Source organism: Kwoniella bestiolae, chromosome 3, assembly GCF_000512585.2.
Source record: "Kwoniella bestiolae CBS 10118 chromosome 3, complete sequence".
Lineage (NCBI taxonomy): Eukaryota > Fungi > Basidiomycota > Tremellomycetes > Tremellales > Cryptococcaceae > Kwoniella > Kwoniella bestiolae.
This window is the reverse complement of record NC_089243.1, coordinates 622,460-634,265: the sequence shown is the minus strand read 5'-3', so window position 1 is coordinate 634,265 and position 11,806 is coordinate 622,460. Positions and strand designations below refer to the sequence as shown.

General features: G+C 47.5%; 6 protein-coding genes across 6 annotated transcripts; 3 read left to right on the top strand and 3 right to left on the bottom strand.

The window, feature by feature from the left end:
- Positions 1 to 150: 150 nt before the first annotated feature.
- On the top strand, positions 151 to 2,162 carry I302_104918 (uncharacterized protein; the record flags this gene model as incomplete). The annotated part of the gene is made up of 6 exons (XM_019195584.2): positions 151 to 292; positions 433 to 1,017; positions 1,103 to 1,207; positions 1,271 to 1,899; positions 1,978 to 2,057; positions 2,117 to 2,162. 6 exons carry the CDS (start codon positions 151 to 153, stop codon positions 2,160 to 2,162), a joined length of 1,587 nt encoding a protein of 528 aa, XP_019042407.2.
- Positions 2,163 to 2,917: 755 nt separating this feature from the next.
- On the top strand, positions 2,918 to 4,953 carry I302_104917 (uncharacterized protein; the record flags this gene model as incomplete). Its single annotated transcript, XM_019195585.1, has 6 exons — positions 2,918 to 3,300; positions 3,389 to 3,577; positions 3,639 to 3,727; positions 3,802 to 4,237; positions 4,321 to 4,460; positions 4,538 to 4,953. The coding sequence occupies 6 exons, from the start codon at positions 2,918 to 2,920 to the stop codon at positions 4,951 to 4,953; spliced, it is 1,653 nt and encodes a 550-aa protein (XP_019042408.1).
- A 1,485-nt stretch (positions 4,954 to 6,438) lies between these two features.
- On the bottom strand, positions 6,439 to 6,865 carry I302_104916 (uncharacterized protein; the record flags this gene model as incomplete). The annotated part of the gene is made up of 3 exons (XM_019195586.1): positions 6,439 to 6,565; positions 6,616 to 6,698; positions 6,788 to 6,865. 3 exons carry the CDS (start codon positions 6,863 to 6,865, stop codon positions 6,439 to 6,441), a joined length of 288 nt encoding a protein of 95 aa, XP_019042409.1.
- Positions 6,866 to 7,374: 509 nt separating this feature from the next.
- On the bottom strand, positions 7,375 to 8,464 carry I302_104915 (uncharacterized protein; the record flags this gene model as incomplete). The annotated part of the gene is made up of 4 exons (XM_019195587.1): positions 7,375 to 7,591; positions 7,737 to 7,834; positions 7,902 to 8,020; positions 8,122 to 8,464. 4 exons carry the CDS (start codon positions 8,462 to 8,464, stop codon positions 7,375 to 7,377), a joined length of 777 nt encoding a protein of 258 aa, XP_019042410.1.
- A 339-nt stretch (positions 8,465 to 8,803) lies between these two features.
- Positions 8,804 to 10,052, top strand: I302_104914 (uncharacterized protein; the record flags this gene model as incomplete). Its single annotated transcript, XM_019195588.1, has 3 exons — positions 8,804 to 9,071; positions 9,147 to 9,369; positions 9,461 to 10,052. 3 exons carry the CDS (start codon positions 8,804 to 8,806, stop codon positions 10,050 to 10,052), a joined length of 1,083 nt encoding a protein of 360 aa, XP_019042411.1.
- A 153-nt stretch (positions 10,053 to 10,205) lies between these two features.
- On the bottom strand, positions 10,206 to 10,601 carry I302_104913 (uncharacterized protein; the record flags this gene model as incomplete). The annotated part of the gene is made up of 1 exon (XM_019195589.1): positions 10,206 to 10,601. One exon carries the CDS (start codon positions 10,599 to 10,601, stop codon positions 10,206 to 10,208), a length of 396 nt encoding a protein of 131 aa, XP_019042412.1.
- Between the last annotated feature and the right edge of the window lie 1,205 nt (positions 10,602 to 11,806).

Genomic DNA, 11,806 nt, shown 5'->3' with positions numbered 1-11,806 from the left:
CATACAGTGGAGAGATATCTTCCGATCTTTAGTCCAACCTAAAATACACAGTTACCATCACTACAAGCCATTGTTTGTTTCCCCATCCCCACTTGATTTAACCCACTTTCTTTCTTGGTATCGGCCGATCGAACTATTAGTACAGCTATAATGACATTGACTAGTGGACCACTCAAGACTGTTGTGGTGCTCGGTGTAGCCTATGGTGGAAAACGAGCTGCGGATCTTTTGTCTAAATCGTTACCGTCTAACTGGAGGTTGGTAGTTATCGATAGGAATTCGCATTTCAATCGTGAGTCAATCTTGGTTCCATACCATCGAGCTATATCATACAGAACCCAATGTTCATTCCCGCTCACAATGATCAACTATTCCCACATGATCTTGGTACCTATTTAAAGCGGCAAAACTGATCCTTCTCCCCCTTGATAGATCTCTACGCATTCCCTCGATTCGCCGTCCTTCCACAACATGCTCCCAAAGCATACATCCCTTACACGCACATATTCGATGAGCCTGAATCATCCTCTTCTTCTTCCGAAAAACCACTCACTCCACCCACCACCCCTCCATCATCCGTTACCACCCTCGATGGTTCAGATCACCACTCCGACCCACTATCCGTATCGACATGCAAGAAGTCTCGACATCAGTTCATCCAGGGCTCGATCGTCGGACTGACCGCTCATTCAGTTACATTCGTCAGACCTACCATGGACGAATCGAAACAGCAGCCTAGATCCACCCACTCACCAGATACGTATGGGAAATATGATGGACCAGAGGAGACTATCCAGTTCGATTATTGTGTGTACGCACTGGGGGCGTCGATGCCCTCTCCGGTGAATGTTTGGTCAAAGATCATACATTCCTCTGAAGTGCAGGAAGCGGATGGAGAGGAATTGGAGGATGTCAGCGGGACGAAGAAGCATGGTGTGAGGTGGATGGAGGAGTCGGCAGAGAGGTTGAAGAAGGCTCAGCATGTTGTGGTGGTTGGTGCGGGTGCTATGGGTATTCGTGAGTCATCTTGCCAGGATCCTTCCATACATGCGTATCGCTGTGATGGATGACGATATCTGATGTTATCCTTCGTCAACCGCAGAATTTGCATCGGATCTGAAATACCTTTATCCCTCCAAACAAGTCACCCTTTTGCACTCCAGAACAAGAGTCATGCCTAGGTATCCCATAGAATTCCACGTTAAAAGTAAGCTCTACCGCCGATCCATTCCATTAAGTTATTGACGCTCATCATCACCATCTTCTATAGTCATCGACGAACTCCAAAAGCTCGGTGTAGAAGTCGTCCTCGGCGAACGAGTGATGACTTGGCCCAAAGATCCTGAAGTTCTCGACGGCAAGAAGAAAGTGGTCACGACAGATCACGGCAGGACGTTCGATGCCGACTTGGTACTCCCCTGTACCGGTCAGAAACCACATATCGCTCTGATGGCTTCCGTCAACCCATCCGTCATCTGTCCCTCATCCGGAAGAATCAGGGTACATCCCACCCTCCAAGTCCACGCTCTAAACGAAAACGGTAACTCTGAATCGGTAGAAGACAGGATGAATAACTTGAGTTTGTCATTACCTCCTACTCCGCCTTCGTCCGATTATACCTCCTCCACCGCTACCAACCGATCATCCACCGATGAAGAGGTAGAAGAAGAGCAACAACAGGACTTATCGCATATATTCGCTTGTGGAGATTGTGCGGAGACGGGGGCTATCCAAGCTGGACATACGGCTTATTACCAGTCTGAAGTTGCTGCGAGAAATATCCTCAGATTGATACGTCAGAGAGAAGCTAAGGCGGGAGATGGGAATTTGATGGATGATGATAAGGTGCTGGAGAATTATAAGGTGTCGGCTCCTGCTATCAAGGTCACTATGGGTATTGTGAGTCTCACTCTTTCAATCCTTTCCGCTGTTGTCAAAGACACCTGAATTGAGGCTGATGGATGTATATTTTTGCAGACTCGAGGTATAATAGCCAATGCTGAAGGTGTGAAGATAAGTGATGAAGGTGTAGAGGATTTACATACGATGGTCATGTGGTGAGGCTATGTCTACACTCATGTAAAGGAATGAGGCTGACGCTGATGTCCTGTTCTAGGCCTGGATTCGGATACAAGGGAGATAAAGTCGATATAAATGAGTAGGCTCTTCACTCAAACGTTGGTGGAGCAAAGGAGGACGTTTTGGTGGAGAGATAGATGGTCATGTAAATACATAGACGTTTTGCTTTTGGGTATAGGATAGAGGATAGAGGAATAGGATATTGAGTTGTATTATATGATACCAAGATATGAGATCTTAGCATTAGACATACCTCTAACATGCATTTAGGTAATAAGCATGAGTACCGGGTGACTTTATGATAGCACAGGGGAGTAAGGATCGTCGTAGATCACATGAGGGGAATCCTATAATAACTGAAGTCAGTAGAAACCAAATGGACATTATAGACATTTTGTATTCTGCTACTTCGGGCGTTTTCTAGGTTATGCTCACTCTCATGCATCTTGCCCACATCGTTCCATCTCATACATCGCATATACCTGCCAAAGTACACCTATGGCTTCCACCCACGTTCATGTCTGTTGTTGCCAATCTGTCATCTTCCTACTGTGTTGCCAAGTTGATACTCAGTCATCGGCGCCCCGCACCATACAAACATACAACCATACAACGCGACTGAAAATGTAAATTCAACCTAGACTAGAGAAAGGATTATAGATAACACCCATTGGCCTTCTCATCCATCTTCCATTTTGGTTTTTCCTACTTTCGACTGTTATCTTCCATCATCTCGCAGCACGTGGTCAGCCCTCTTCTCATGGTAGCCCAAGGGACAATCCTATAATCACTACTCCCCCTCACACCAGTCACTTCTGGTCTTCAAATCGTCTTCGCAATGACCGACGTCGCCCTTTCAGCTGGACCTTCTCGTCAAGCCCATCGACTCTCACCTTCCCCGAATCCATCTCCATTTGTATCCCATTCAACATCCTCAAACGGCTCGAATACCCTGCCGACGTACGATGATGGTGATGACGAAAGCAAACGCGATCAATCGTTCATATCGGATAAGAGCCAGCAGCAGAAGGAAGTGGAGAGTGAAGATGAAGAGGACGGGTTGATATATGCACATCAAGATCAGAATAATATCCATATACAGGATGAGGGGGTGATAGGAGTTGAGCCTGGGCATGAGAGTCATAGACATGCGACGCTCGAGATGAAGAAGGCTTTGTGGTGGAAGAACGTGGTTGTAACTGGGATGTTCATTCTGTCGTGGTAAGTTGTACCGTCCTAACCCCCTGCCTTTCGATACGCATTGCCGTAGCTGAAGATTTCTAACATAAATTTGTGTTATCTCGTACAGGTATACATTTGCAACGCTACTATCTCTATACAACAAATGGATGTTCTCGCCGAATTACTATGGATTCAGTTATCCGTTATTCGTGACCTGTTGTCATATGGTCGTACAGTTCGGTCTGGCGGCTCTGATAAGAGCGACGTTCGCAGATAGGTTCAGACCCAAGGAGAGACCGACCAGGAAAGAATATGTGTGAGTTGGTACTTTCTGCATCAGGTGCATGGGCTGCAAGCTGATGAATGTTGAGGTATAGAACTAAGATTTTACCTACTGCTGCTGCTACGGGAGGTGATATAGGATTATCGAATCTTAGTCTGAAGACCATTACACTGAGTCTGTACAGTGAGTTCGAATCTGACCTTCCTGATATCATACAATATTTGCACCAGCTGAGCTGAATTTCCGTCGTGAAATAGCAATGTGCAAATCCTCCACCCTCATCTTCGTCCTCCTCTTCGCCTTCACCTTCAAACTCGAAGCCTACTCCCTCCGACTTATCAGTGTTATCACCCTAATATCATTCGGTGTATTCTGTATGGTCTTCAATACCACCGCGGTGTCGATCCCAGGAATCGTCATGGTATTCACAGCATCCGCATTGGGAGGTTTGAGATGGGCTTTGACGGAATTGGTAATGCACAAAAAAGGGATGGGACTGAGTAACCCGTTCGCGACTATTTTCTGGCTCGCCCCACTCATGGCGGTGACGCTGGCTCTGGTCAGTATGATAGTGGAAGGTTGGTTCGAAATCTTATCGAGCGATTTCTTCGTCGGGTTTCAGGCGATTAAAACTGTTGGAGTGATTGTTCTGCCGGGTGCTTTGGCTTTTGCTATGGTCGCGAGTGAATATTTGTGAGTTCAGTTCGATCCTATGCTATGCTGCCCGAATTAGGCCATAGGGATAGAGCTGACCAGTGAGTATGACATGATTGTAGTATCATCCAGCGGGCTGGTGTCGTACCACTCTCAATCGCCGGTATCTTCAAAGAAGTCTCGACAATATCAATATCAGCTTGGGTCTTCGGTGATCAGCTGACTGGACTGAACATCATCGGTGTGGTGATAACGGTGTGTGGTGAGTTACAAGCTTCCACTATCAATAACTTTTGCATGTCAACGACATGGGAGCTAATTGTGTGAGGGGCCATACAGGTATCGCACTATATTCATACCACAAGTATCAAAAATCCATGTCATCTACAGTCGAGCTAGACGCCTATGGAAAGCCTATACCAGAGGACGATACTTCCCCGTTGATCGGATCGAACTCACACCGATATACCTCTACTTCGCAGAACGAGCACGACCTGCATCATCACGATGATGGGTCGGCGGAAGTGCCGTTAGCCCAACTTGGTAAATCCAAGGAAACGGAGGAGGAGAGGACTCAGAGGTTGAGAGATGATTTTGAGGGGTGGGATAATAATGCTAATGATGATGAGTGGAGCGATAATGAGGATGAAGCGGAGGAAGATGAGGTGCAAAGGAGGCGGAATGAGAGATTGGGTAATGAGAGTGGGGGTGATAGGAAGAATAGCTGGGGGGATTGGTGGGATAAGGAACTATAACGTATAGATTGGATCTTGATGGGATTTTGTGTATACCTTCTCGATAACGATGCTTCTTTCTCGATCGATTACTAACCTGGCAGATCGTTGGATAGTCCCTGCTTGTGGGAAGCTGACGCTTCTATCTAATTGTGAGAGGCGAGGAGACGCATCAGTGGATGGCCCGAAGTACTCAAATCTCAAATATGCATCCAGGGGATCAGTGTTCTCCTATCAATGCCTGAAGATACCATTGGGAGTGCGCGGCGTGCATGATAAGGTCCGTTCTCTATCGATCAAGGGTGCTGAGAACCGAGTATCGTTTCAGCAAGCCTACTCGGCTTCTCGACCTACACTCCGCTCAGGTGTCGAGTCATGACGGTCACCCGTACGACGCTGGATCTCGAGTTGCATTGTCCCGCCGCTCTCCGCTACTCTAAGCTGAGCCAAAACAAAAAATGCTTCTTTGGCTTGTCCCGCCTCGACCTCGAACGTCGACGCTCCTTTCAAGAAAGGTTAGATAGCCACAAAGCGGTGCCCTGCGGTGAACACCTTCCCTTGTCTGTTAGTTTTGAAGTATTACCACCTCGAAGTGAGAAGTGCTTGTCCTTGTATCATACACATTTAGGACTGTCTGCAGGAAACCCTCTGACTTTTCAGGAGCCGCCGAATCTGAATTTATAAAACCGACCGACTCCGCGTCAGAAAGCTCTGTCGAAGAATTACTAGTGCGATATATACTGTATCCATATATATCCCAGTCCCAAACTTGTGCCTTTGCAACGCGATATCTGTTCGTTTCTGCACAGCCGATATAAATCACAGTGCTCTTTGTCTCGACGGCCTCCAAACCAGTCCAATCAAATCTGAGATCCATTTACTAGTCTTCGGTAACTTGCGGAAATACATTCAATCAGATTTCAAAACATGTCAAGCCAAAACACTGATGACACTCAAGGCTCCCAGGTGAGTGTCATTCTATTCTACTTCACTGGTTCGTGTCCTGTTCTATCGGGCTGAGCAATGGAAACAAATGATATCAATATATTGCTTGCAATATAGCGACCCAAGCTGTACCGGATTGATACCGGCGACACCAGTGCGACCGGCACCTGTACTGAGAATCAGTGTGATCGATTTCACCCACAAGCGACTGAGACCTGTGGTGATCCTGATTGTAGGACAGACGCTGTCTGTGACGCTGTCTGGAATGAGTGGCGGAGGTTGGGAATCTCGACTGATGGTGGATCAGGTACGGCGGGGCATGAAGGAACTCCTGTGTCCGATTCTAAATCCAATAAATGATTGATATGACCATGCTCACACGGGTCGGAGAAACAATCAGGAGGTCTTTAGAGCAAACAATTAAGAGTAAGAATCTAACGATACATGCAGAATCCGGCTTAATTGTATGGCTACAGGACAGTATGTACAACTTTCTATCTTACCGCCCGCATCAACGGCGTCTCTTCGGTGTTCGATGCATGTGCCGGGGAGAGATAATTCCTAATAGGCGGTCCTAGTGGTGGTGTGTGTGGTACTATAAGGAGTATGGGTTTTTCGAGTCGACCTGTGTCCATGCGATATACCAGGAAGGTGGAAGAAGTGTCTCAATCTCGTTCCGATACTCGGGCTGTGTGAGTGAATTAGCCAATTGCTGCTTCTCGCAGTCAAGGGACTTACTGAGCTGGCTTGACACCCATGTGGTGCAGTTGCTGTTCAGCGTGACTTCGGCCAGAGTGGGTGGTACGTGGATTGTTGATTGCCTAATACATTACAAGTACAAGTCAATCGGTGGAATTCCCCGCTGATCATCCTGAGACACAGTACAAGTCAAAGCAGAGACGGAACTCACACCCTGCAAGCCCCTGATTCGGTTCTGTCTGTGGGAAGTGTGGTGAGTGGTTCGAGTGGTAGTTGCTGATCCGTGCATTGTGTGGATACTTTTGATTTAAATCTTTGATGTAGCGTATACCATAGTTTCGTAGGTTGAACTTTCAGAATTGTTGCTGGTATGAGTGTTGACCGAAATCAAGCTCTATCAATTGTCTTTATGTACCTTGCTGAGTGGTATCTCTCTTTCTGTTATCTTCTTTGGTATGACGCAAGGTTGACATCATATCATCATCATATATCGTTGTTTTCAGTCAAAGGATATCGCTCCACAAGATTGGTGTGTTAGTGTGTCATATCAATCAAAAAATGGTCAAGGCGCACACAAAGGTACCATCACAAAGGGACATGCACTCCTCTTTCTCGGTGGTAAAATGTCATCTTTGTGCAGCAGTCCACCAAAAAGGCATGCAAGTATGTATCGTGTTCGGTGACTGGTGAGTAATGCAAATGCCTCATATCCAATAAGATTTGGCGTGTGTAATATCTATGCAATGCAACGTTAATATACATATACCTACCGAATCTATCCTTCTTCAACCCTCTTACTTATGCCTTCTCGAACTCCTTCTTAGCCAAGACCATCTGTCCATCCAACTCTTTACTAGCGTCGTCAACCAATTTCTGCACCTCGTCCGTACCATTTGATTTCCTTCCTCCGAGATGCTTGAATCCGTCCGTTCGAGCCATCCGTATTTGCTGTTTCGCAGCTTCGACGGTGTTGGAGAGCGATCGGAGGATCTCGGCTCGTTGTTCTGTTGTGGGTCTGAAGATCAAAGAATCAGCTGTAGGCCGTATTGTCGAGGACTCTGGATCTCGATATGACATTTGAGATCAATTCGGAATAACAACAGCGAAAAGAGGTCGTCCACTTCCACGGGTTTGTCAGGAATTGAGAGGTCGTGGCTTACCTGGAGATTGGTATCTTCAATGTATTCGCGCCAGTCTTCTGAGGTGATATACCTGGTAAGTTGGCCCCGTGTATGGCAGATTCAACGTGTTTCGTGGCCTACAGTCATGTCAGCTCATATGTCAATCGTTGAGGATGTGATTACTTTACATTGGAGGATACTTACGTCCGTATCCCAAACTTCTACAAACAGCGCATTCCCCTTGGTCGTGATGGACGCCACAGCATTCAGATGACACTGTCCTGGTCCATCCGGTAGCTGTACTCTAACCGAATCAAGAAGGGCTGTCACACATAAACACATCAGCACACCATGTTCGACATATACTTTACCGGGAGAGGGATTGATTAGAGCTAGAGCAAAGAGGGCAAGAGATTAGACGAACCAGGTGTAACTCTCCCTCGTCCCCTTTCAACACCCTCAAAAATGACCGCCTTGGCCCAATGAACAGCCTTTTCAATTTTCCCCTGAGTCTTCTCGAGCACGTCGGCAATTACCACCTCGCCAGCCCCAGGATCATCATTCGCACCAGCTTCATCATCCTCCACGACTTTGAGCTTCTGCTTGGGTGACTTGACGTTGGGACCTTTGTTCTTCTTCAATGCTAGGGTAGTGGAGGAGAAAGTTCGAAAGGAGGTGGAAGCGAGTACGGCTCGAGCTGGGACGGAAGGTCCGGCTGTTGATCGAGATATGGCTCGGATGGCGGAGCGAGCGATTGTGGGGCGCATGTTGACGAGACTAGACCTGTGGGCGTGGGCTGATTGGATATAGGCAATGATGAATGAACATGAATGAATCTTATGCACCTGCTCTCACCATAATAGAGTCGAAAGATTCCATAGATGGAATGCACAGGCACGGAGACACTGTCATGTCACGTGACATTCATGAGATAGCTGAAAAAGTTGGAAAGTCGCTATGTTGTTGTGATCACAAGGATTTGCATTCGTATTTTTGCCGCCTACACCAGGTATCTCTCATTGAGATATACACATCACACTATTGAAAAGAAGGACTCACAACCAAGTCGCATAGAAGTCTTATCATACCTCAACATCAACATCAAGATGGCTCGTTTCACATCGATTGGTATGGGCCGAAAGAAGTTCGTCCAATCCGCTGCTGAGGAAGCCCAGCAATCCACCGAGGGAGGTGCGAGTGAAGATGGACCGTCCACCCACGGAGAAGGACAGGCCAGCGGCATAGAGAAGAAGAAGAAGAAGCGAAGAGGAAGGGAGAGGGTGAAGGATGAGACCGGGAAGAGGGTCGCTATAGGAGAGAAGAAGGGTCCGGATGCTAAGAAGAGTAGTTGGGGGAAGGACGAGGGTATCTCCAGTGAGCGACCCTCCCTCTCCCGGTGACGATAGACTTATGGGCGATTTAGGCTGATCATCGTGATTGTGCGATTAGGACGAGCCAAATTATCTGCGAAGCATGCTGAAGAACGAAAACAGAGGAGGAATGAGCAGAAGAATGCCAATGTCACTTGTTTTGCATGTAGAGGTGTCGGACATGCCTCCAAGGATTGCCCGAACGTACTTTTAGGTGCCGGAGCTGAACCAGGAGAGAGCGGGATGAAGAGAAAGGGTGGGAAAGCTGGATCTCAAGTAACGGGCGGTGGGAAATGTTATAGGTGAGCATCATTCCCTTTCCCTCAAAATGCCTGGTGCTCTTTCATTCCGTTTGGAGAGATCAGACGTGTCTGACATCCATGATGATATCAGGTGCAACTCCAACGAACACTCCCTGCATGATTGTCCTGAACCTATCGACTCCTCCAACCCCACCCCATACGCAACATGTTACATCTGCCTAGGTACAGGCCACCTATCCTCAGGTTGTCCATCAAACGGCGGCAAGGGGATATACGTCAACGGGGGTTCATGCAAAGTGTGCAAATCCGTCGAACACCGTGCCAAAGATTGTCCGGACGATCCCAGGCGTCAGGCATCCGAACAGACCGGTGAAGATGTACCCAGAAAGAGGGGTGAGATTGTATTGGGTGTCGGTCAGGGAGCAGGGGCGGACGAAGATGATTTTATGGTTGAGTCAAGGGAGAACCTAGCTAAAGCGGGTGATAACGAGAGGGGGAAGAGGAAGAAGCATTTACCAGCTAGGAATAGTGAGAGGCCCATGAAGAGGTTGAGGGAAGTTGATCCGGTTACTGGGGATTTGGGCGAGAGGTTACCAGGGGGATATGAGGGTCCGCCTGAAGGTCAGAGGGAAGGTCAACAGGAGGGGGAGAAGATACCTTTGACTGCTAGGAGGGTGATAAGCCAGCAACCGAAAGCGAAGGGTAAAGTGGTTTCTTTCTAGATTCATGGATATTCGCTGTACGAATCTTTATACCATTTTGTACTATACACATATGCATTCCTGCTCAAGACTGATATCAGATGATAGCCAAATGCTCAGCCAAAAGATGGAGTTAGCATGCGGGTAAGGGGCAATCTACAAGGGCGATCTTTCTTAAGTCCTCCTTACTCCTAATTGAGCAGCCTCGCTGTCCAAATCCCAGAGATCAGTCTGCAGCTTCCCTCTATACCAATCGCTCGCATCCTGATTACTAGATCCAAAAGATAATTGGGATGCGCACCTTGGACAGACCGTCGATTCACCTGAAAGTGACTCAGCTTGACTGACATCCTCAAGAGAGGTGATCAGGTTCGATCTAGCCTTTTCGAGCTCCGAGTTTCCGCCATTAGCATCTTTCAGGTCTTTAAAATACCTCGCATAGTCCCTCGCGATGGAGATGTTCTTGCATAAGGAAGAATGATTGTGGGAGGAATCGCTTCCAGTAGAAGTTGGGGATGCGTCGTTAACGTCAGTCGATCCCCTTTCGGTGGGAAGTTTCTCGCTTGTCATGTTATGTTGGCTTTGAGATAGTGTGTAGCGAGTAGGGAGCTTATTATACAGGATGATGAAGATGGTGGGGTGATGAAAAAACGAACATGTTCAGTCTGAAGAACCTCGCGGTCGCTGCTCTGTATGTACCCTCCACTCTGATCCTCCCTCTCACAGTCTACTCTCCCTCGTCTAACTCTCCCCTCGGTACATCGCTCCTCACCCCCTCTCGTCCTGCTCCAGCAGATTTCTACGAATCATGATGACGTGTTGATGGCGGACTTTCCTAATTTGACGTTTCGACTCAATCTATCCCTTATCGCATTCCCCCGCCACGTCAATCCGGCCACAATGTCAACAAAGGACCGTCGAACATGATCTCAAAGATACAAAGGATGGCTTCATCAAGAGTATCGGCAATTCCTCAATCGCAACGAAATAGCCATAGTGGGGTCTGCTGATGACGCCATACACACATGTGGCTGATAGACCGACTGTCCTTTGACACAAGATCAAAGTGCTATATGCATAATGACACACACACAAACACGGAGAAATGGGGTTGCAGCATAGACATGTGATGGTCGATCACTTGACTTGAGAGCCTGTGCTTTCCCCCCTTCCGATGGATCTTACACGGCGATCTTTGCTGGTTATTCGTGGACATGCGGAGTGTCGTTTCCGGAACAAGCAAAGGTCAACTGACGAGGACAGACAAGGATCTGGTAACTCAATGGATGTGGAGCATCTAACTCGATGGGGACGGGGATGAGATGTCTTGGCTTGGCTGACCAATCATTCTCAGAATGAATCAAATAAATCCCATGTAGATCATGATCGTCATCGGTCATACGAATCGCTCTTCGGTCTCGATCATATTTCACCTCCGGCTCAAAAACCTTTTCCTCTTCTTCTCCTCTCCCGATACACGATACAAGTACAAACGGTTGTTACGCACGTCCCGTGATGATGTACATTCACATTCGAGCTCCACGGGGTGCGGGGAAATGAAGCGGGAACAGCTGACCTGCGCATGAAAATTGGGTTTATCAATTCATATTTCAATAATATCGTAGGTCATAAGACCATTTAACAGCGATGACGATGATCATGACTTATGACGGAGGCAATACTCAAGTATTGCTCAGCTTCAACCCTTGATACGAGATGTTCGGCTGAATGGGCCGGAAAAGTAAACGTAAGCTCAAGCTTTTAAGCGAGAAAAG